The sequence below is a fragment of the Octodon degus genome, unplaced genomic scaffold, assembly GCF_000260255.1.
Source record: "Octodon degus isolate 3935 unplaced genomic scaffold, OctDeg1.0 scaffold00010, whole genome shotgun sequence".
Lineage (NCBI taxonomy): Eukaryota > Metazoa > Chordata > Mammalia > Rodentia > Octodontidae > Octodon > Octodon degus.
Window position 1 is genome coordinate 29,395,747 of NW_004524586.1, and position 25,496 is coordinate 29,421,242.

General features: G+C 37.0%; 1 protein-coding gene across 1 annotated transcript in view; it reads left to right on the forward strand.

Moving 5' to 3' along the window:
- Window positions 1-25,496, forward strand: part of Map3k15 (mitogen-activated protein kinase kinase kinase 15) — a 136,022-nt gene that overhangs the window by 23,727 nt on the left and 86,799 nt on the right. Inside the window, 3 exon segments of the mRNA XM_023709067.1 lie at window positions 2,860-3,053; window positions 6,537-6,705; window positions 9,025-9,131. Coding sequence (XP_023564835.1) covers window positions 2,860-3,053; window positions 6,537-6,705; window positions 9,025-9,131 — 470 coding nt within the window.

The following is a 25,496-nucleotide window of genomic DNA, read 5'->3' on the forward strand; positions in this document are numbered from 1 at the left end:
GCGCGGGGCTCCCCGCGGACGAGCTCGCCGGGGGCGGCCTGGCGGTGAGCCCCAACCCCGGCGACAGGCCCATGACGCAGCGGGCGCGGTGCTGGTGTACTTCGTGGTCCGGACGGTCAGGATGAGAAGGAGAAACCGAAAGATGAGGAGGTATGGAGTTTTGGACACTAACATAGAAAACATGGAGTTGACACCCTTGGAACAAGATGATGAAGAGGATGATAACACTTTGTTTGATGCCAATCATCCTAGAAGATAAGAATGTGCCTTTTGATAAGAAGACTTCATCTTTCTACCTTGAAGAACAGCATTTCTATGTTTAAGGAATCAGAAGCCACTATACCACTGGGGGTGGGGGTTACGTTACAGACATTATGACCTTTAATTTTTTTGTTGCTGCAATAAATGCCGTACTTGGTTATTTTTGTTTTTTTTTTGTACAGAAGTGCTCTATTAATGGGCCTGTTGTCATTAGGAATAAACTGTATTGTAATAGTTTTATCTGAAAATTTCTTTAAAGGTTTTTTTTCCCATGAGTTTTTGTTTCTTACCATATTATTGTAAACTGTTCATACACTAATCAGTTAATGTTATTTTTGCTAGTATCATATTTTAAAGAACCATAAAATCTAACAGCCTAATACATAAAAATAATAAAACTGTCCTTTACTGAAATATATTTCCCATTTCTGTGGGGAAAAGAAGCCAAATTTATTATGTTGTTTTGGATTTTTAAATATAAATAAATGAGTTTGCAATGCAAAAAAAAATAATTAATGCATTGTACATTGTTATCTTCTTAGTGGTTATCCATAGTACAAGATGCAGACAGAATATCCTGTCCAAATACTATTAGTACAAATCTTTTTTTTCATTGAATTAAGCGAAAGTAGCTGTATATTTCTCCTAAGTATTCTGCATATACAGATACAAAATGGTCCTTCCTTTGTATCCCCTTTTTTTGTTTAGTCCTGTCTGAAATGGGTATTTCATTGGCATCTAAATACTATAGGTGCGTCAATTCAGCAAAACAATCCAACACAGTTCAGCAGTCCACATTAGTAATGTGTTATCCACAGAAGTTGTTCATTTTTTAAAATTTTCATCTCCATATTCTGTAGGGACTTAATGTTTAACATATCAATACTTGATGGAAAATACCTGTTCCATGTTATGCCTAAGATGTTTGATATTCACATAGATAGTGAAGTTAAACCCAACTGCATAAGATGTTGGGTAATAATAAGCTTCTCTTCTGGAGGGTTAACAACCTAAGTTTGCAGACCAAAAATTAGAGAAATAGAAGGGCTGCAAGGACAGTCCACATTTTGACCATAGCCTTTCAAGGTCAGTGAAGACTCAGGACATAGGAGAACCTATACTGTAACATCATGTGACTCAGTTGTGTCCCAAATTTTCTGATGAAGGAGATTATGGACCCACAGAGCAACGTGATCGATGACATAGTGTCCATACAGTTTTGTCAGCACACAACCACACTGTATTGTTTGTATGTAGTCTATGTCTGTTTTCATGCTACAACAGCAGAGCAGAATAGACTAGTTGTAATATATATGGTGAAGTCTGCAAAACCAAAAAATTGATAATGTAGCCCTTTTAAAAGAGGTTACTTGATCTAGTCTAAAGTATGTTTTAGTGGAGAGTCCCTGGTACTTGCTTTTTAAAAGATATCTTAGAGTTGAAAATATGATATTGCAGGGCTATTGCTGCTCAACAGCATACAAGAGGAAAGAAAGAAGGGATAGATAGTTTTAGGGCAATTATTTTGACAGAAGTAAGAATGCTACCTATTTCTGTATAAACATCTTATTCAAAAGGAAAATTTTAAAATGTGTTATATATACTCTACATATTTGAAACTAGTTCCCCTATGTTGTAAGTTTTCTCAAGTCTTCTGATTTATCTGAGATGGTAGCATTCTGACAATTGCCTCTAATTTTGAATTTCTTTTAGAAGACTAATCCTTTATTTGATGTTCCATTATTGAATAAAGTATATTTTTCAAGGTTAAGTCTGCATCATGTCATGTCATCTTATGTAGATGCCCTCTTCAGTTTAGTTTAAGGACTGGAAGATGTGAGATGAATTATTTTGTAGCATCATATAAATTATTTAAAACTAAATGGAGATATGGGAATTTAAAAGTTTGAAATTTTAAGCTGGTTGCTTTTCTTTGCAATGGAGGAAAAGATTGACTGTGATAGAGGAATTTCATGTGGAAAATGTATTTTTAGCCTCCAGATGTGCTGAAAATTCAGCATTGATTAAACACTTTTTAGAAGTAAATGTTTAGGCTCTATGATAGATCATGACTAATAGTCAAAGTATACTTATTCCATAAGAAACTATTTTACCTGAGTATTAATTAAAAGTACAAAAAATTCAACAGATTCTTCTCAAAAGATCTCTGAGGCTAATCATATTTGTTAATGCTTGCTTTCTACAAAGTTTATAATAGTTTACCTGTATTAAATTATCAATACTGATAATGCTGAAAGAAAAGCTATATGCATCATTGTAATCCTTAGTTATCAGTGGATTCAAGTTCCTCTCAGTTTGGGGAGGCATTTAATGAATCAATATGATTTCTGAGACTTAAAAACCTAACATTTCTACCAATACAGTTCAGAAACGTTCTTAGTTCAGCATTTGAAACCAATTTTTTTCATACATAGCTTTTGAAACTGGTTTTCTGTTGTGCCTAGTAAAGTCTGAGCAATATTGCACAAGTGGTTATTTATACCCACACATCTCCTTCCCTGTCCCAACAAGATCCACTTGCCCAAAGCCACAGCTGTGCTTCCACATCAATAACTTTCTGCAACCTTTTTTTTTCAGGCTTCCAGTGGAATGTATTGCTTCATACCCTACATTGTGACGATATATGGTGATTACTTTTATTATGAGAATGTTTACCAAAGGCAAGGTTTGGAATTCATGGAACCTACTTGGGAAGCTGACTTGAATCCAGTGTATATGCTCCTGGTGCATAAGTTCATTATTATCCTCAAGGACATCAATATCAATCCATGGTAATTCCCATCAGCCACCAAGAACTGTGGAAGTCTTGCCAGTATTTACCTTCACTTTCAGGGAGGCAGTACACCTTGAAATTATTAGGATAGCTGAATGTTGGCTAATCATTTAAAAATTATCCTGGAATCCATCATTCCTCTTAGTACCTAACTAAGCTTAGTTACTGAGGTAAAGCCAAAAAAGAGTAGAACTGGAGTAAGGAGTTTGGAATTGGGCTTGTGTCTAAACCTGACTCCTTGTGTAACTTTATTTTATTGTTTATTCATTTTTTTTGGTGGAACTGGGGATTGAACTCAGGCCCTTTCACTTGCCAGGGAAGCGCTTACTGAGCCATCTCCCCAGCCCCTCCTATGTAATTTTAAATGTGACTTTTCTTCTCTGTGGCTCTTTTAGAAAACAAGGAAGTTAAATTAGTGAGGCTTTTAAATGATTTGTTTAAACTGGGAGATTCTGTGTTTCAAAATAATTTTTGAACACAACTTTATAATCTGATACTGAAGTTCTTAAGATGCCAGGGTAACGTCATTCTGACCTTAAATTCTTATACTATGAGGGCCTGTATGCATTAAGTCAAACTAGTGATCCTAATCTACAGTATGTTAGGTTTACCTCAAAGGTGGATGGGTTTGAATTACAGGTCCTGGATTGGGCAAATGCTGGCTATGTAGCCTTGAAAATGTCCGTTTCCTTCCTTGAACCTCAGTACTTGATAAATTGTACTTTTAGTGTCCTTATTATAAAAGTTAAAGGCCAAATAATTATAATTATTCTTCTTAATGAAAGGGTCCAGTTGTTTTGTTCCCAGTCAGTTTAAAAGATTTATTCCTGGTAGTTGTGTCACAGGAGGAACAGTTGTCCTTTCAAACAAATGCAAATCTAAAGCATAGGCAGAACTGACTTGTAATGAAATGTCAAGAACTACATGTCACACTTTGGCTCAAATCATGGTACCTTGAACTGTGAAGAACAGTTAAAAGTATGAGGGTCATACTTATTAAAAGTCTACTCCCTTTTTTTATTCTGTTGCCTTTTCTCTTGGTGGAGACCATCTTCTGTAGACTCTAGTAGAAAAGATTGGAGACCTAGATATGTGTGACTACCTGACAATGCAGAAAGCAAATGGAGTTTTTGTAGCACATGCCTGACAAACCTCATTTGGCCATACCTTGTTAACTATTGTCTTAGTGCAAAATAAACTTTTAGTGAATTTAGGGAGAAAATGATCCCAATACCTTATTTTTGAATCTGACAAGGAGATAAACTAGCTTTGAATCTGCCAAATAAGTTGTGTCATTGTTAGAAATGGGTTCAAGTTTGTTTCTCATTCAGCATATACGTGTATTAGGAAAAGAAATTTCTCGATGTGGTTTACTTTTCAAGGGCTTCAAATGTCTGTTGGAAGATTCCACTCTATGGTTGGCAGGGAGTCTGCCAATGGTTAGTGACAAGACAAATGGTACTTTTGGTTGAAAACATCCATGGCAGAGATGTCAGGTGATTTTTTTTTAGCTCAAGTAATAACTCTGGTAGGTTTATAAAGTCTGTCTTGAGTCCTGTGCTGAAAAGGGCTTTGGAGCCATTTTCTTTTTTCTTTTCTTTTTTGTATTTTTTAGGGAAAGGTCGATAGGGTGCTCAAGGTCTCCCTACTAGATCCGACTCATAGTGATCTACCTGTTTACAGCATCCCAAGAGCTGGGAGTACAGGCTTGCGCCACCACACCCAGTCTCAATTGCCATTTCAGCTGGCCCCGGGGGCGGGGCCGGCCCAGCCGGCCCAGCAAAGCCATTTTCAAGTTGATATTAATGAGTAACATCTTCCCTGGTCACTAGAGGCAGAAATGCTTGCATGTTTACTACATATTTGATGTCTCTAAGACATAATCAGGACAGTATTTTATTTACTTAAAAATTACTGTTCTTGTTAGATTTCTTCATTTATTAAAAGTTTTTCAGAATTGTCCTTGAAAACAAGACTAAGGTATAACTTTTTACCAATCAGGTTAACCTAGTAACACTTATTAGTTTTGGTCTACCAAATTAGTAGCCTTTATAGTCTACCAAATTGTTGTCACCCAACTTAATGACTCATTCGATTAATGACAGAATTTTAAACACAGGCATATTCTACTAATTTGCTCATCATTAAAATAATCACAGTTAACAAACAAGGAAATAAAAATTTAGACAATGCATTGATATTTTTATATCAGGGCACTTTCTGTGGGATATCTTCTTATTTAAATATAATTCAGGTATTATGAGTATCAGAACGGAATGTGTACTATACACACATTTCTGTAGCATAGCTTTATAATTATTCAGAGTGAGTACCATTTGTCTTTACCCTGTGTTTTGTTTTCCTTTCTCTAGAGACAGCTATTTAATTTAGCCTGTTCTCTTTTTAATAAGCAGCTTAATTTTACTCTCTAAATTTAGCTTTTTCAGCTTCTTAATGAGTTGACAGTATTACTGCTTGGCAGTGACCAGTGTCTGCTTTAAAATTACTTGGAAAATGGACAAGATATTAAATAAATCTGTGGTCATTGTAAGTCGACCCCTCTATACCAAGTCAGGACATCTTTTGTTTTTAAACCTAGTACCATGTACTAACATTGGCTCTCTGAGAGGCTGTGGTGACAAGCAGGTGTGGATTTATGTTGCTTTAAATATTTTTATATATTTTTGTTACTGTCTAGATACCCTTATGAAGCAAATTTTATATTTTGCATCAGAAAAAAGTTTGTATGGTACTTTATATTGACATATTTTACATTCTGGTAATCAAGTATGATAAGAGGAAAGGGGTGAAAGTTGAGGATGTCCTTGCATTTGCCCACATGGCCTCTGTGCATCCCTTTTGAGATTGTTCAAGGTCACAACACTAGTTTCTAGCTCTCCTTCAACTAGGGAAAGTTTAGTGATCACTAAAAGGAACACTTAATAGGCAGGTATAGGGCCGGGGAGATGGCTTAGTGGAATAAGCACTTCCCTGGCAAGTGCAAGGGCCTGAGTTCAATCCCTGGTTCCGCAAAAAATAAAATAAAATAAAATAAAAATAGGCAGGTATATTTTCAAAGTGAATTTCCCTTTGTTTTGTGGCTTTGAGGGTTTTGTTTAGCTTTGTGATTCTTATTTGGGGAAAATATTCAAGTAGAGTACCTTCTTGCCCTATATAGGTTTAAAACTAACAGAGAAAGGTTGAATAAGAAGTCCTGCATGCCATCTGAATATTTTAACTTTTGAAAATTTTAAAGTTCTAAGTTTAAAATTGTAATATTAGTTTCTGATCCATTTATCGGAGATGTGAATAACAGTCTAAGAATCCTTTGGATGCTGGTTCAGGGAGACTCAGGTCTGGTCTGAGTTCTCCAGCTGTTATCTTAAGACATGTTAGTGAGAATTGTGTGTTTGAGCATTGAAAAAAAAGAGTCTTAAATGAAAGTAAATATAACTGGAGCATTTTGTATTTCCCTCTTTAGTACTTATCACAAAGAAGTCTTGTTAAGTGACATCCGGAAAGCCAGAGAAAACTACAAGAACAGTGAACTGGTGAAAGAGTTGGCTGGAATTAAACTTCGCATGGATAGCATTGAGGTTATGACTTCAGACATCATCATTAATTTACTCCTGTCCTACCGTGATATTCAGGTATGAAATGTGCCTTGCTGAAGCTGAATTTTTCCTTTGAATGAGAAACTCCTCATATGAAATACTCTTATCTCAGGTATATGGTAGTGTAGATGTTTTATATAAACAGGCATATGACTAGGTGATAGGTCATTTAGCTTAACTACTGTGGTAGAAATTTTGGAGGAAGTTTTTGTCATGTTTGGCCTAGTGTGACCACAGTCACAAGAGATCACATATGCAGAAACTACTTAGAGTAAGAAACAATGACTGTGGCTTGGTAAGTGCAAGGTCCTGAATTTGATCCCCAGTACCCCCACAAAAAAGAAACAATGACTATGATAATTTATAAACACTTCATGCTATGCATTGTTCCAAGCCATTTGAAACTCATTTATTTAATCCCCTTAACCCTATGGTATAGGTCTACTTTATAATTATACCGATTTTGTAAATAAGGGAAACAAGGCATAGAGAAATATAGTAATTTACCCCAAATCACAGAGTTGTTAGTAAACTTAAGAGTCAGACTGAGGCCAATTATCTCCATTATCCCTGTTCTTGACTCTTCTGTTACTTTTTTAGGCCTTTTTCACTTTTTTTTTTTTTTTTTAGGTGCCGGGGATTGAACTCAGGCCCTTGCACTTGCCAGGCAAGCGCTTATTCTACTGAGCCATCTCTCCAGCTTCTTTTTTATTTATAATCACTTATTAGTGACAGCGCAGATTGCAGAGGCCTGTACAGGATCTAGAGAATGTAAATGTTTATTCTACGACAGGTGTCAGAAGACACTGGAGAGTTCTCGAGACAAGGCTTGTGGGCTATGGTGCCATGAAGGAAATCAAGCATTTCCCCCTCAAATTTAATTTGCTATGGAATCATTTCTAAGGGTATCTTGCCTCTTTTCTCTCTGGAGACACACAGGATAACATATCTCACTTGTGGAATTCTGCAGATTCAGAGTTCTGCAAATTCAAAATTATTTTCTAGTTATTTGAAGCTAAAAATGGAAACAGCCACTTATAATGTGGACCAAAAACAGAGTTAGCTACTAAATAACTCATACACCTAGTAATAGATACAGCCAACTGATGTTAATTACAAGTGCTACTAGGGATTATACATACCCCCATGAGATTGACCTCTCTTGAAGTCTGTCTTCCTTTGGACTACTGGCTTTCTTCTTCCCTTGACTTCAAGCAAATGTTCATGTGTTAACCTTCCACTGATGGTTCTTATAGGACCAAAGTTGAGTCAAGAGGGGTTCCTGGAATGTACTGCCTTCTCTTTCCTGGGGCAGCTGTATCAAGGTGCAGAGCCATGAGACAGGCATGGGCTTTCAGTAGGAAGTCCTCCTCTGCTTGACTATACGTAGCACAAAGTTGGTCAATATACCAATAATTCTAAGCCTGGATGAAAAAGATAACAGAAGGGCCAGCCAGATAGCTCAGCAGACTAAAGTGCCTGCTTAGGCAGAGTGCAGTGGTCTGGGTTTGATCTCAGGCTTGCTGTGCCAGGCCCACCCCTGGGGCATGCTGAGATAGCTTCTGAGACTGGGAGTGGTGGCACACACCTGTAATCCCAGCGCTTGGGAGGCTGAAAATAGGAGAATCACCACAAGTCTGATCTACATAGTGAGACCCTGTACACCCTGTTCTAAATACATATTTAAAAAAAGAAATAAAAAGAATAACAGCACTACAATAGTAAGAAGAGGTGACTAAGACATAAATGGTAGCAATTTTTCCCTGGGTAATTATGCAGGTTCTCAGCCTTTGAGAATTTGGCAGCATCTGGAGACATTTAGGTGTCAAAACTGAATGTGAGTTAGGAAATTACTTCTGGCTTCTGGGTAGAGGCCAGGGAAGGGGCTATGTATCCTGTAGTGCACAGGACAGCATTTCATTGCAGAATGTTCTGGGTCTAGTTTATTGATAGTGCTGAGGTCAGTAGTGCTGAGGAGCCCTGTTTTAGATTAACTTGTTTGATTCTAGCAAAAACAGGAAGGAGTAAGATATTTTCTTCCTTTATGTGGGAGGTTAAGTTTTCTTATATTTATACGTCACAGCTCTGCTACTGGTGTTAACCCTCCTTCACTTTTGATTTCTTTTGTTCCCATTGGATTAACAGTTTCCCTTTGATCCCTGTGTGTCATTTACATCAGGGGTTCCTTCTTTGTCCTTCCCTCCCTTATTCATCTTGTTTTTTATCTGTTCTAGCAGAGCTAACAGTAACATTACTAAAACTATATAAGAAAAGTCTGTTTCATGTTTATATCTACTGAGAAATCTGCAAAGAGCTGTTACCTGTCTTTCTTATCTTGAGACCTTTTGCCAACAGGATTATGATTCAATGGTCAAGCTGGTAGAAACCCTGGAGATGCTACCTATGTATCATATGACTGATCAGTGTAATATTAAATACTACTATGCATTTGCACTAAACAGGTAAGAATGATGTATATTTATGGTTTTGAAACATGCCATCTGTTAAAATCTGCTTCCTACTTTATTCAGCATTCATCAAATATGAGCCAGGTTATATGCTAAATGTGAAGCTTATGAAAATGGGCAAGGCACAGTCTTTGTCCTCGTGGACTTTGTCTTTGGAACATATATCCTGGCTGTAAGATGAGATGCATAAATAAATCCTAATAATACATGATGGTAACTGGTTTAATTAAAGTTTTCCAAAGTGATATGGATGTATAGCAGAAGGGAATCAATCTGCTTGAGAGTTCTTAAAGAAGTCTCTCTGGGTCTTCTGGGCTGTTGTGAAGAATTAGTAAGAATAACCTCATGAATGGGAGAAGATGGGGGATAGAGAGAGGGTAAAAAGCCATTCTGTTTGGTCAGACTAGAGTATGAGTATAGAGTTCTTTGTGTACAAGGTGCATTCATGGAACATTCAGTGCAAAGAGAATATAGATGCAGGTGAAACAAATGCAGGCAATACAGCTAAGCATATAGGGTGGAATCATGTCAAAAAGAATTTGTAGACTTGAAGGAGTTGGTAAAGTTTTATAGATTGTGGGGGATGTTTTAAGAAACAATTTTGACATTGTATAATAGGGAAAGATAGAATTATCTTCACATAGTAGTATAATCTGAATTTGGGAATTCAAAATACTAGGCTAAATAGAGCATGTGAAACTTTGTGTGAAGACCACATGCTTCAAAAGTTTAAAATGGTAAAGGTGATAGTTAAGATGCAAATTAGTTAAGATATAAAAAACACAATTACGGTGATTTTTAAAAGATTAACATTTCCTGTTAGCATAGCAGGTCTCATGGCACAGCACACTCTAGGAGTTGCTTAGGGACTTAGAATCCAACTGTTTTGGGCTGGGGATATAGCTCAGTGGCACAGCACCTATCTACCAAGTGTGAGGTCCCGAGTTTGATTCCCAGTACCAAAAAAAAAAAAAAACAGAATCCAATCATTTTGTAATTCTTTTGTCACCTACAGTATTGACTTTAGTGGTATAATTGAAGGTACAATATTGACTGCCTATGTTCCAGCACATGGACTGGGAGGGAGGCACTGAAGAGGAAGTTCAGGGCAGGTGATTTCCTTCAGTGCAAGTAGAACTTATGCATGCTATTTTTATTCACATTCCACTGGTGAGAACTGTTACATGACTCCAGTTGCAGGAGGAACTGGGAAATGTAGTCTCTAGCTGAGCAGCACTATGCCTTGCCAAACTTGGATCTGGGGGCCATATAGCTAGGAGTTTGCCACATTCAATCCCACAAAAATTCCAGATGACTAAGTATCTTAGTTCTCTTATCTCCCTTCCTCCATTTATAAGATACAGGAAGCGGAGCAACACCAGGTGAATATCATGTGAGCCATGCACAGATACACTCTCTGCTGGGCTTGTTTCCAGCCTGATCTGGGAATTAATCTTATCGAGTTATATACAGCAGAGTATTCTGGGATGGTAGTTACAAGACTTTCATATCTGATCTCCCAGTTTCACAGGCTCTGCTTTTCTAGCACCATCAGTAGGAAAGCAGCAACAGGAGCCCTTGGTTTCAAGAGTCTTATACATGTGAGGTCACATCTCTTTCATTTTTTTTTTTTTTTTGATGGAATCGGGGATTGAACTCAGGCCCTTGCGCTTGCCAGGGAAGCGCTTATTCCACTGAGCCATCTCCCCAGGCCCATCTTTCATTTTAATTGAGGTAAAATTTGCAATCAGTGAAGTGCATAGATCTTAAATATATGGTTTGGTAAGTCAATATACACAGGTAAACAATACTCCTGTCAACATAAAAAAAAATCTACATTACCTTAGAAGTTCCTTGTGCCCCTTTGTAGGCAGTCCTTTCCCCTTCTTAGACAATTACTGTTATAGCCTCTATCTGCATAATTTTGCTTGTTCTTGAACTTTGCATGAACGAAATTACATAGTATGAGATCTTTTATGTCTTTTTAAAAATTATTTATTTATTTGGTACAGGGTCTCACTGTGCAGCTCAGACTCATAGTGATCCTCCTGTCTTAACCTCCCCAGTGCTAGGATTATAGGTGTGTGCCACTGTGCCTGGTTTTGGTGGCTGGGACGGAATACCTGGGGTTCCAGGTCTGCGCAGCATGTGGTACTGGGGATTGAACCTGCGTCCTTGCACTTGCCAGACAGGTACTTAGACCACTGAGCTATCTCCCCAGCCCTATGTATGATTCTTTTATATCCAGCATTGTGTTCATAGGACTCATATATGCTGTTATGTATATTACTAGTTCATTCATTCTCATTGCCATGGAGTGTTCTATTGTATAGACATGACACAATTCATTTTAGTGATAATAGATCTTTAGGTGGTTTCCAGTTTGGAGCTATTAAGAACAGTGATTCTATGCACATTCTTTGCAGCTTTTTGTTAATATATGTACACATTTCTGTTGAATATGTAGCATTTACATGTAGCACAAACCAGCAAACAATGGGGTTTTGATTCATTTTTGGAGAAAAGCCTTTATAGTCTATGAAAATGTACCTATACTTTACAGTGGCCCTTAAACTCAGCATTCATAGTAGGAAATATCTTCAAGAATGAAGGCTAGTCTTCATTAAGCCTGAAAACCCTGTTACCCAAAGCATAGTGGGCTCAGTTTTCAGTTATATTTATTTATACCTATATACACTTGATTGGTCTTTGATTTATAAGAATTATATATATTAGAATTTGTGATTTTCTATGGCAACTACAAATGCTATAAAAATAGACTTGCTAAATAAAAATTGAGGTCCATATAAGTTAGTCATCACTGTCTTTCCCTGATGGAGTAGAAGCAACTGTAACAGGATTTGAAATGGGAAGATTGGTTTCTGTGAGAAATATATGCAGCAGGAGAAGGTGATCCTAGACAAGTATGTTTCAGATTTGGAAACAGAATGACAAAGATTGTATGCCAAAAAGCCATTTTTTCTCTTTGCTTTCTAGTATATTTGTTTGCTGTGAAACAGTGGCTGTATATTGTAGATCAGGCAGGATTCTCAATACTTAGAAGCCTCATTTTCCCCACAGAAAACTAGGAATTTTTATAGAATTGTAGTATTTGTTCCAGTTATATATGCAATGCAATTCTGAACTTTAGATTTTCACTTTAGGTGCAGCCTTGCCAGATATCAACATAGTTTCAGTAGGATTTGGCATTATGTATGGTTTTGAAAAGTTTGTGGTGTCATTTTATAGTGACTGGCAAAAAGTAAATTTTCCTGAATTACAGTTGGCCTTTGATTCTTAATAATTGGACCAAATCATGGCCATAAATTATTTACTAAAGTTTGTTGGAGCTGGATGGCATTTGACTCTCAAATGGCAGGGGCTCCCTGTTGGTAGGAGTGCTGGCTTGGGCTGGATAATTTTTTTTTGGTATCTTTCACTTCACTACATTTGGAAGTCTATTCAAAACTGCTTCAAGTTTCCACGAAGCAATTAAATTTCTGGCCTCATAATTGTATGAGATCCTTTATGAGCAAGTTTTATTTGCTGTTGCTTTTGCAGATGGCCATTTATTATGTATACTTATGCAAGCAGAATATTCTGATCAGGGATACAGCCAACAGGCAAAAAAATTGACTAAAAGAAGCACATCAGAATCAAAGTCCTTTGTTAAAACAAAAATTTTCTATTGCAAAATACAAGGCATAGGGGCCGGGGAGATGGCTCAGTAGAATAAGCACTTGCCTGGCAAGCGCAAGGGCCTGAGTTCAATCCCCCAGTTCAGCAGGGGGAAAATAAAAATGTGTTCACAATTAATTTAAAAAAGGGGGGCCGAGCAGATGGCTTAGTAGAACAAGTGCTTCCCTGGCAAGCACAAGGGCCTGAGTTCAATCCCCGGTTCCACACACAAAAAAAAAAATGCAAGGCATATGTTCATATTCCACCTCTTGCATCTGTAGATCAAGGCCACCAACTCAGGCAAATTTTACCTCATTGAGTTACCTAAAACATGTAGTGGAAACAGTAGATGATGCATTTATTGGAATGTTTAACATGTCATTCAGTAAATGGCAGGCTGGCGAGATGGCTCAGTGGTCTAAAGTGCCTGCTTAGGCAAGCTTAGGCAGGTACAGGGGACCATTGTTTGATCCCTGGCACCACATACCATGCCAGCCCCACCCTCAGGGTGGGCTGAGTGGGCCAAAAAAAAAGTAATGGTAAAGCCAGACATGGTGGAGCACACCTGTAATCCCAGCACTTGGGAGGCTGAGACAGGAGGATCATTGCTAATTTGAGACCAACCTGGGCTACAAAGCGAGCTCAGGGCTAGCCTGAGCTATAAATTGAGCTCAAGGCCATCCTGAGTTGCATAGTGAGATTCTGTCTCAAAAAGGCAAAAAAAAAAAGTAATAGTAGCAATAGAGAGAGGAAGATGATCTGTGGACCCTAGAAGTGTGTATGTGTGTGAGTATTGTATGAAAGTGACTGAATCCAGTCCACGCCAGAGGGACTCCATGCTTGTTCTAAAACCTATAGCAGTCACCCAAGTCAGCCTCTGGGCTTCCCAAACCAGGTCATTCTCTAAAGGGACACTTTCCCCAGAAGGGCACTGTGGGCTTTCATCTCTGCAGAAGCTATCAGTCTCTTTTTGTCTCTTCTGTATGTTCACTATTAAATATTATCATCTTGCCATGTGTTGTGGTACATGCCTATAATCTTAGTACTAGGGAGGCTAAAGCAGGCAGGTTGCTGCAGGTTTGAGGCCAGCCTGAACTGTGTAGTAAGACTCGTGTCTTAAAAAGACCAAAAAAAGGATTTTTTTTTTTTTTTTTTTTGCTCTGAATGCTTTCAGGGCAGGTTTGGCTGGCTTGAGTTGTGGGGATCGAACCACAGCAACCTGAGCCTGACTGCTTTGTTGAAGCAGCCACTTAAAGAACTGAGCTAAGGGGCAGGCCCCCCCAAAAGACCAAAAAGAGATAAATAAGAAACCCATCTTTGTTTTCTTGTTTATGTAAATAGAAATGCTTATTGTACATTGTTCAAAGTAGACAAATTATGATATCTTCCCACTGTTATAATGGCTTATCTCTGGGTCCTCAAAAGGTTATAACAAAAGGAAGAGAGAAATTTGTTGTTTCTGTTTTCCCAGTAGTGAAGATAGCCACAAAAATCTGTCAACTTAGAATCTTGTGGTTCAATTTAGAGAAACAAGACAGACAGACAGACAGACAGACAGACAGACAGACAGACAGACAGACAGAGATTCAGAGACAGATGCGAGTGACAGAGAATCCACAATTAATCCAGATATTACAATGTAATATCTGGTCAGATCAGAACTTCACATGTATATAGTATGCTATATAATAATGCTATATATAGTATATAGTATGCTATGTATAGTATGCTATATATGCTATATATAGTATATAGTATGCTATATACAGTAGTTTTTAAAGCTAAGGCTAATAATATCATACCAAAATTGCATTCTTTCCAGGAGACTTTAGCTTGTATTTTGTGTGTCTGTAAGACAACCAAAATAAATTACACACTTTCACTTGAAATTGTTGGGCCATCCCTGTGTAAGTTCTGGTTGTCATATGCCATGAGAATTTAAAGAGGTAGTTGAATATTGCAGCTGCTTTCATAATATACTTTGGTTTTTGCTGTGATAAAAACAGAATCTGTCAACCATTTTAAAGCATACAGTTCAATAGTATTAAATATATTTAAGTTATTGTGAAGCAAATTTCTACAACTTTTTCATCTTACAAGTCCGAAACTATACTTGTTAAACAATACTCCACTTTACCCTTCCTAAAGCCCTTGGCAATCATAATTCTGTTATTCATCTCTATGAAATTGACTATGTGAGATACTCCATATAAATGGATTGATATACTATTTTATTTTTTGTGTCTGTCTTATTTAATATAGTATAATGCCCTCAAAGTCAATCCATGCTGCAGCATATATGAGAATTTTCTTCCTGTTCAAGGCTGAATAATATTCCACTATATGGAAATACCACATTTTTTTATGATCACTCAACCATCAATTGACATTTGGGTTGTTTTTACCTCTTGGCTATTGTGAATAGTGTTGCTGAGAACGTAACTGTGCAAATATCTCAAGATTTTTTTTTCAGTTCTTTTGGATGTATATCCAGAAATAGGACTGCTAGATCATATAGTTCTAATTTTCATTTCTTGAGGAAACTCCACTCTGTTTTGTGAAGTGACCTGACCGATTTGTATCCCCAGAAGGCATGTACAATTTCTCCAATTCTTTCCAACACTTACTTTTTGTAAATAGTAGCATCCTAACGGGTGGGAGATGGTATCGCATTGTACCTTCGACTTGTGTTTCTGTGATGATTAGTGATGTTGGTTGTCTCTTCATGGGCTTGCTGGCTGTTTGTATATTATTTTTGGAAAAAAATCTCTTCAAGTCCTTGACCTTATTTTTAATAATCAAGTTGTTTAATATGTTCACTAGTTCTTCATGTACCTTGCATATTAGCTTCTGACCAGATATATGATTTGCAAAGACTTTCTCCTATTCTTTAGTTCCCTTTCACTCTGTTGATTCTGTTCTTTGATGCACAAACATTTTCATGATTGTTATCATGCCGTTTGCCTATTTTTACTTTCGTTCCATGTGCTTTTGGTATTGTGTGCATTAAAACAATTGCCATAATACAAATATCTAACACAAAACTGGTTGCATTATTTCTCTTTATTTGCATTATTTTTCTGAGAAATGAAATATCTTCTAAGCAGTAGAATTGTTGATAATCCATATTTTCTTTTTTATTATATTTACCACTTTTTTCTTCATTCCTTACTGACTTGTTTGAGCCTAAGACATCATCTTCTTTGGCTACTTTATTTAGTTTCCTTTTTGTTTTTCCTCTACTCACTAACTTATTTAAGTATAACGGAAGCACCATATGTATATAAAAGAGGGACCCATGATTGAATAAGTTAATGGGTGATTTTTAAAATACAGTTATACGTGTGTATAATACTCATGCACAGATCTTTGAATTTAAATAGACAAGGAAACATGTTCTCTTCCAACTGATTACACTGTAATACCCTGCCTTTGTTTTGATAATGCTGTCATCACTCAGAATATTATGGAAATAAGGTATATTTTTTCCTTTAGAGTTGCCTTAAGAACCAACTTACCTGGCCCATGGGAAATTAGTATTATTCCAGTGGATTTTGTAGATCTGGGTTTGAGCTCCAGCATACAGTGTTTACATGTTATGGCCATGGTCAAACCACTTAACCTCCCAAACGATCACCTTTCTCATCTAGTAAATAGAATACTTAATATTTATCATGTAGTATGTATAGGTTGAATATCTCTTACTAAAATGCTTGAAACCAGAAGTGTTTCAGATTTTTTTTTTAGTTTGGAAGGTTTGTGTAGTCTCTATTGGTTGAGTATCTCTTCATCCAAAACTACAATATGAAATTCTTTGTTATGGTACTCAGATGTTTCAGATTTTGAAGAATTTTTATTTTGGAGTTTTGTACTAGGGATGCTTAAACCTGCATTACTTGAAATACTGCTGACGTGTTGTAGGTACTTTGCTAGGGCTATTATTACTTTTATGTACCTTGATCACCTGCATTTTTACCAGGTTGGAGAAATAACTTTTTATCATCTCCAAATATCATAATTATAATACTGACAAAATATAGAGAGTGCCACTCCAGAAGATAGCTTGCAATAACATACTTTTGGCTCTGGAGAAAATTCATAGAGAAGTTGGTAACATAAGACCTTTATATGGCCCTCTGAAATGACTATTTTGAATGGAACAGGGTTTATTTGAATGTAGATATTTTTAGACAAAAGAAACCTGTGTTTGGTAAATTCAAAGCTTATTACTTTACAGTATGTCTGTCAGCGTTAGTACTATTGGTATATTCTCTGTAGTGGGGGCTTATCCTATGTGCTGTACGGTGTTTAGCAACATCACTTGTCTCTACCCACTAGAGGCCAATAATTGCCCACCCCCAAATGTAAAAATTAAAATGGCTTCCATATAAACACAGATGACATATGACAAAATCATTGCTGGTTAAGAACACTTCTTTTAAGGAGCATTGCAAGATATAGAAAGAACATATACTTTGACATCTGAATTGCTTACTATTGTTGGCAAAATAAATTTTATTGTGAGTTTGTTCTTCTGTAACTTGGAATGATGATGCCTATAGTAAGGCTTAAATAGGATACACCATATCCAAATGGTCTGTATAGTTCCTGGCAGCTGGAAAAGAGATCATAAAAGTTTAGTCCCTCTGTCCTTTTATCTTCCATTTACACTTAATTCAAATTGGGATATAATGTTGTTATATAAAAAGGCTATAGAGGTAACAGCAAGTGCCAAGTGATTTAATGGCTTGGTCTATAAGAATTATTGTCTTTTAAAGTAGAAATAAAGTGCTTTCTCTGGAGGCACATACAATAAGTTAGACAATAAAAAGTGTTTGAAACTAAGCCAAAAAAGTTTCACGTTGATCTTAACTGATATTGGTTATCTAGAGCACACTTAAATTTGAAGTATTTCAAAACCTCATGATTTTACATCATACAAAACCATGTGCTGGACTGCTATGAAACAACTAAGGATAATGGGAATTAATGAATTGTTCTAAAAAACTAGAATGTGTGGTCTAACCCTAAAACAATGTTATGGACAATTTTTCTGTCAGCCTAAAACAATATGACATTAAAAGAGTTACACTAATAATACTTACATAAATTAGTAAAGGACTTTTGAAGGGGATACTCTCCCCTACCTGACATCAGATTTTCCACCAATGAGATTTAAAAACATAGTTTCTTATGTTTATGTGGTTTTCATGGATTTCATTTTTGGAATAAAATACTTTCTCCTTGAACCATTGGAGACCTTAGCAGGAGACTTTGTCTTATCTTTCATCTTTGCAACTGGACATCCAGAAAATTTCAGTGATAGAAGCTTTGCAAGTTGCTCACTTGATTAATGTGTTATACGTTATTTTAGCACATATTGTAATTAGTAGCTTTAGATATCATCTGAGTATCAGGAACTTATCTGTAATTTAACATAGACAATAAACCATTAATTATTAAACATTCCTGAGGAAAATCCTGACCAATATAGGTTGCCATCAAGTTCTCCACCTGGCACTCTGAGTAAATAGCACAGTCCCTGTTACTTTCCACATCCCATCTGAAAAACCAAACTTTAAGTCTAGGAGACAATAAACTTAGGAAAGCTGCCTTCTTGCCCTCTGTCTGGGGACTCCAAACAAATGAAAAAGTCACACTTCCACTTAGGAAACATCTCCTAAGAGTTTCCTGTGGATTCAGGCTCCTGTACCTTAGGTGTATATTAAAATACTTCACATATGATCATTCAGTCACTGTTGCTCTTGAAATAAGGACATTGATCAGGAGAAATAGGTAGACAGCCTTTAAGATTTCCTGGGACAAATTTTTGAAGAGACATGAGGGCTACCAAATCAACCAACCCTATATGACCTCCTTCTAAATTCACAAATGGCAATTTACATTTTATTTTAAATGGAAATACTTCACTGAGGTAGATTTAGACAGGTTTCACTTAAAATTCAGACAAGTTGTATTTGCCTGTGTGTATATGAATACTTGGCAATGTTATCACAGTTCTTATATAAGCAATATAGAGAGGCTGCTTTTATGCCTATGTTGATGTAAAGAAAGCCATTTGTGTGGTAGGACATGTATTGGTTTGGAAGTTAGGTATACTGTATTGTATGTCTGCTTTGCTGCTATTTACCTGGGTATCTGTGGACAAGTCATTTTACTTCCCAAGAATCTGGGTATTAATTATGGGTCAAATATTAGAAATAAAAAGGAGAGTAGGCTGGAAGTTGGATACCAGTTCAGGGTATTTGTACTCAGGGTGTCAGATTGCAAGATCATCTAGTACCATTTCATGTATTTCAGTGATTGATATGTGACACTACAGGAGACTAAGGTGGTGGCCTCTGGCTATAATGGTCAGTCCAGGTTAACCTGGATAAAAGATTCATTTAGGACAGAAAGAAGTGGATGGCTAATTAAAGGAGTTTAATTTCAGTGATTGAGGACATTGATTGGTAAGCTAAGGGGTTTGTATTTTGTTTGTTCTATAAACACTAGGAAGTTACCAAAGGTTATATAATCAGGAAACCAGCATGACCCAAGTCCCAACTCTATCACTACCTACAAGGACTTCGACATAATCAGGTTACCAAGCTTTTCTGGACCCCATAGATTTGTATCAGATGATCATCGATATTAATCTCTTTTCAGATATTCTCTGAATCTGTAACTTGCAGCAGTGTTTTATTAGTTAATTGACTGTACGTAGATTTTTGAGACCTTTCCTTTGTAGTGAATCCTATATTGTGTCAGCAGTCTCAGTCCTATTCAGGAGTAAGCCCAATTCTATCACCATTCCAGGGCAAGTAAACCCTACTTCAATACCTCCAGTTTCTGTCCTTTTAGAACAGTGGTGGTGAACCTATGGCACATTTGCTGTAGCTTACTGTTTGTTAAGATTGAAGTCTCCAAAATGTTCTCACCATCACTGTTCTAGAACATTATATTAAAAGAATTTTTGCTCATACAATAAAGATTTTATCAGAAGAATATAGATTAGCTAAGTCACAGTTAAAATTTTGGTGTTATTGCTGTTGTTTGGGAATTAGTTTAAAAACGATTTCAGATTGATTTTTTTCTTTTTAAAAAAGAATGCAAAATAGCAATAGTAAAAAATAGAAATGATGTAGAATTTCACTAAATAAAATAATATTAATTTGATAGTATTTGTTGTATTGCAGTGTTGTCTTCAAATTAGTTGTTTACATGCAACATTGGAAAAAAGTTATAAGAAGTTAAGAAAAAGAATTTCAGCATTAACTGCTCCTTTCCATAAATCAGCAGAAATAAACAGTTATCCAAGCCATCTTGCATACATACATAGATATATCTCTTCCCCCCTGTCCTTCTCCTCATCTCAGTATTTCCTTTCCTTTGAACAGGTTCTTTCTCTTTTCACAGTATCTATTGTGCTTTTCAGATTCAGCTTGATATTTTTATTATGGATTTTTCTTAATGAGATGTTTCTCTGTACTTCCTCAGTTGTAGTCTAGATTCTCCTCCTGAATCAAACCTTGAAAGAAGAATTTGGGGGGCAAATAGGGTATTTGGGAGGTAATCTTCTAAAGCTCTGTCACAAGAAGTTTTGTCTGATTACTCTATTGAAGATTTTTATTTGCTAGGATATAATAGTTCTCTATTCAAAACTTTATGCCAGGTATGGTTCCAGCTTATTGAGGAAGCTGAGGTTCAAGGGGCTCTTGAGATCAAGCATATGAGATTAATTAAGTTAGGCTTGGTGGTACACACCTATAATTCTGATTACATAGGAGTCTGAGACAGGAGGATCACAAATTTGAAGCTAACCTATGCAATTTAGCAAGCCTTGTTTTTAAAAAGACAGGTGCAATCATAGATGTCTGTAATCTCATCACTGGGGGAGGCTGAGGCAGGAAGATCAGATGTTCAAGTCCTGCCCAGTAGATGTAGTGGGCTCTTGTTTCAAAATTTAAAAAAAGGGGGCTGAGAGATGTAGCTTAGTGATTAAGAAAAAATGCTGGGTTTGATCCTCAGTACCACACAAAAAAAGTGGTAATGTAGCTAAGAAGTAGAGCACTTGCCTAGTATATATGAACCCCTGGGTTCAATCCCCACTACTGTCAAAAAATTCTATTTCTTTAAATGTAAAATTGAGTGACCAGTGAATTATTTCCCATGAAAACATTTAGTGACAAATCTCTGAATTATGCTCATATACATCATAGTTATTTGGGAGAATTACTATAGACTGAAAAATCCCCCATTGTCCTTCCTTTATGAACAGATCCTGGCTGTGTCATTGATACAAAGGAAATAGCTCTGCAACCATCAGAGGAGCTGTGAGACAAGAAAATTCCTATTCAGAATTACCTGGGATTAAAGCACCTGCAAGCAGGTGCAGGGGCCTGGGGTTCGATTCCTGGGCCTGTCGTGCTGGCCCTGCCCCCGAGGTGTGCTGAGATGGCAATTGAGACTGGGTATGGTGATGCCTGCCTGTAATCCCAGCTTTTGGGAAGCTGTAAACAGGCTGATCACTATGAGTCTGATCTAGTAGTGAGACCCTGAACACTCTATAGACCCTTCCCTAAAATACAAAAAACAAAAAAAAAAGAAAAGAAAAAAAGAATTATCTGTACCCCTCCACTATTTTGGTAAGGCATGAAAGTAGGTTTCATACAGTGGTCTCAGGTGACTTGCACCAAATATTAACAACAATGCTCTTTTTTGTAGTTTTGAGAGTAGATGTCCAGAAGTAAGATGAAAAGAAGTTGTAACCAGCAGCCAGCCCCTTAGGGGATTATTGGACAACAATAGTTCAGAGAGAAGGCCTCAAACATGGAGGAACCAGCTCTCCATGTGTTGGTTTCCTTGTACATTTAGGGGTAGGAGGAGGGCCCAAGCCACTCCTTGGATATTTGAGAGGAATGTTTCTTGGAGGTAGGTGAGTTCTGGAAAGCCAGTTGGAGTAAAATGTGAAACTTGAATTTTCTGAGATCTTATAAGTAGGCATCCCTTGGTTAAGGCAGTGTGAGAAGCTGTGGAAGAGGAAACAAATGACTCTATGTGGCTTTACCTTATTCTGATCCTGCTTCCCTGGTTCACCATTCTCTGGTTACCCTCACTTGCCATCTATAGGAAGAGCGGCAGACTGTTTATATCTGTGAATGCTTGCCTGTGTTGTTTGTGCTTCTGAGAATGTGCTTTCCTTCATTATTTACCTGAATAGGATAGTCCTTCCAAGTCTAGGTCAGTATTGATGAGCCTTTTAGAGCTTTCAGTGGTACCAACAGCCCACTGCAGTTGAAATAACTGCGGTGTGAGGGTAGATCTTATAAAACCTTATAAGCCATTGGGAAAAAAATGTGTATTCCAAGATGGGAGCCACTGGTGAGTTCTTTTTTTTTTCAGAGAATACAAAATAATGATAAAAAATAGAAATTTTACAGAATTTCATTAAACAAAAATAATATGAATTTGACAGATTTGTTATATTGCATAGTGTTGTCTTCAAATTAGTTTAGATTGTATATGCATGCAAAATTAGAAATTAGAAAAAAGAAAGGTTATAAGAAATTAAAAGAAAAATTTAAGCATTACCTCCTTTCCATAGCAGAAATCCACAGTACATCCATATATATAGATATAGCTCTTTCCCCTGATCTCTCTCCTGTCCTCATTCCTTTCTTTTGAAGAGATTCATTCCCTTGTCACAGTATCTATTGTAACTTTCAGATTCTTAAACTAATGAGACAATATGGTGTTTGCATATGCAAGTCTGATATATTTTACTCAAGAATATGGTCTCTAGTTGCATTCATTTACCAGTAAAAGCCTAAAGTTTATCCTTTTTAATAGCTAATGCTCCATTGTGTAAAACCACTACATCTTCTTTACCCATTCCTCAGTTGTTGGCATTTGGGTTGCTTCCAAGATTTAGCTATGACAAATTGTGCTGCTATCAACATGAATGCACATGTACTGTGATATGATGCTTTCAGTTCATTTGTAAAAATACTCAGGAGGGGAATAGGTGGGTTAAATGGGACCTCCATTCCTAGCTTTTTGAGAAGTCTTCACACTGATTTCCACAGTGGTTGTACCAATCTACACTCCCACAAACAGTGGAGAAGGGTTCCTTTTACCCTCACAACCCCTCCAGCATTTGTTATGGGTTGACTTCTTGATGATAGCCATTCTTTCTGGGGTGAGATGGAATCTGAGTGTTGTTTTAATTTGTATTTCTTGAATGACCAATAATGTTGAACAATTTTTCATGTATTTATTTGCCATTTGATTTCTTCATCTGAGAGGAGTATATTCATCTCAGGTGCCCAATTTTGGATTGGGTCTTTGACTTCTGGGGGCCTGATTTTTTAAATTCTTTGTATGTTCTGAATAGAAGGCCTTTGTCCAAAGGACATTTGGTGGGCCAGGGATGTAGCTCAGCAGCGTAGCAATTGCCTAGAAGGATGGTTGGCTATAATTTTTCCCAGCTCATGGGCTTTCTTTTTACTCTGTTGGTGATTTCTTTTGACATGCAGAAACTTTTCAAAAATGTTCTAGTTGTTGATTCTTGGAAGTATTTCCTGTGCAGTTTGGGTTTTGTTCATAAACTCTCCACCTTCTCCTATGTCTTTAAGATTTCTACCTCTTTTTTCTTCCAGAAGATTTAATGTGCTGTTTTAATATTTATATTTTTGACCCATTTTGATTGTAGTTTAGTGCAGGTGATAGACGTGTCTAATTTTAGTCTTTAGCATGTGAAAAGCCAGTTTTTCCAGCACCATTTATTAAAGAGACTATGTTTCTTCCTGTTAACATGTTTGGCCCTTTTGTCAAAGATAAGGTAGCTGAGTGTGTTTGTAGTTGTGTCTGCATATTCTGATATGTTCCACTGACCTCAGGTCTGTTTTTATACCACTGGTTAGCTGTAGATGACATGACCTGAGTTACAGTGTAGCTGGATTACCCTGACTTCTATGTTCAGAATACATAATAAACAGAGAAGGATATAAGCAGAAAATGGTGGCATTTTGGATGAAGGTGGTGGTGATTGTGGGAGTCAGAAGGAGTGGACAAGTTTTGTTTTGTTTTGTTTGTATTTTAGGGAAAGATCTACATAGTCATCCACCTGTTTGCAGCCTCCCAAGAGCTGGGATTATAGGTGCGCGGCACCACACTCAGTCTCAATTGCTGTCTCAGTGTGCCCTGCAGGTGGGGCTGGCATGACAGGCCTGGGAATTGAACCCCCGGCCTCTACTCCTGCTTGCAGGCTCTTTAATCTGCTGAGCTATTTGGCTGGCCCTAAGGATCAGTGTAGAAGATGGTATGAAATAAAATCTAATAACATTTACTGATTGAATAAAGGACATTAGGGGGATTCAAGTATGCTAAAGTTTTTGCTCCAAATAACAAGAATGGACAGGGCATGGTATGAAAAGAACAGGTTTGATAAAATCAATAAGTGTTTGACTTGACGTATATATGTTAAGTTTGAGATACTGAACAAACATGCAGGGGACAGGCTGACAAGGCTGTTGGTCATATACATCTGTTGTTTAGGGAACATATCTGGGCCAGAGATAGAAATTTGAGAATCACAAGAATATAGGTTGTTTAAAAATATCATGACACAAGATGATATCATCAAGGAATCTAGTGTAGTTACTAATAGAGAAGAAAGGTCAAGGTTTGTGCTTAGGGACACTAATGTCAAAAGACCAGAGAGATGAATAGAAACCAGAAAGTAGAGCAGTAGGCGGAGGAAAATCAGGCAAGTGTGATGTCCTGCAAATCACATGAGGAAGACAGTCCAAGGAGTGAGGAGTGCACAGTTGTAAAGTGAATGTGACTCAAACACATATATAGATCAAATAAGACAAAAACTCAGATTACTTGGTGGATTTGGCAATGATGCAGACCTGTCAAATCAGAATGTGCATAATACACACAGATGTGTGGGTCTCATCTCCAGAGATTTAGAATTAATTGGTCCAGGGTGCACCTGGACCAATTAAATCTCCTTAGTTCTAGCTTGCTTGCTGTCTGAGCATGCTCCGGGGCTGATGCCAGCATGGCAGGCCCAGGGCTCGAACCCCCAGCCCCTGTGCCTGCTTGCAGGCACTTTGAGCTGCTGAGCTATTTGGCCAGCCCTTCTTAGTTGATTCTGATGTGTATCACCTGTCATCATTTTGACTAAGGTCAAGTGTGATTCTAGTGTATAACCAAGGTTTAGGCCCATTGTTGACATTTTTATTGTGAAATGGCCTTATTGCCAGAAAAAGATGTTGCTGACTGATTACACACAGGAGTTTTTATCTATAGGTTTCTTGTTTGATACCTTGGGATCTGAAAATGATAAGGAGACCTGAAATCTGTATCAACTACTACAGGCATTTGCTTTGTAGCACCTGTCTTAGGCTTTTAAGCAGAAAATCTCTTTGCTTTATTTTTTTCTGGTGTTTGATTTTTGTTTTGTTTTCTTTATACACAAAAGACTTTGTTTTGAGTAACAAGGGTAAATTTCAAGTTATAAAAAAAGTTCATTATGATGTCATATCTAACACTAAACAATAAATAATTCCTAAATGCCGATCTTCATATTTTCCCAATTGTTTAATTTTTTTTACAATGAGTTTGTCTGTGTCATAATCCAAAATCTATATGTTGCATTTGGCTAATTAA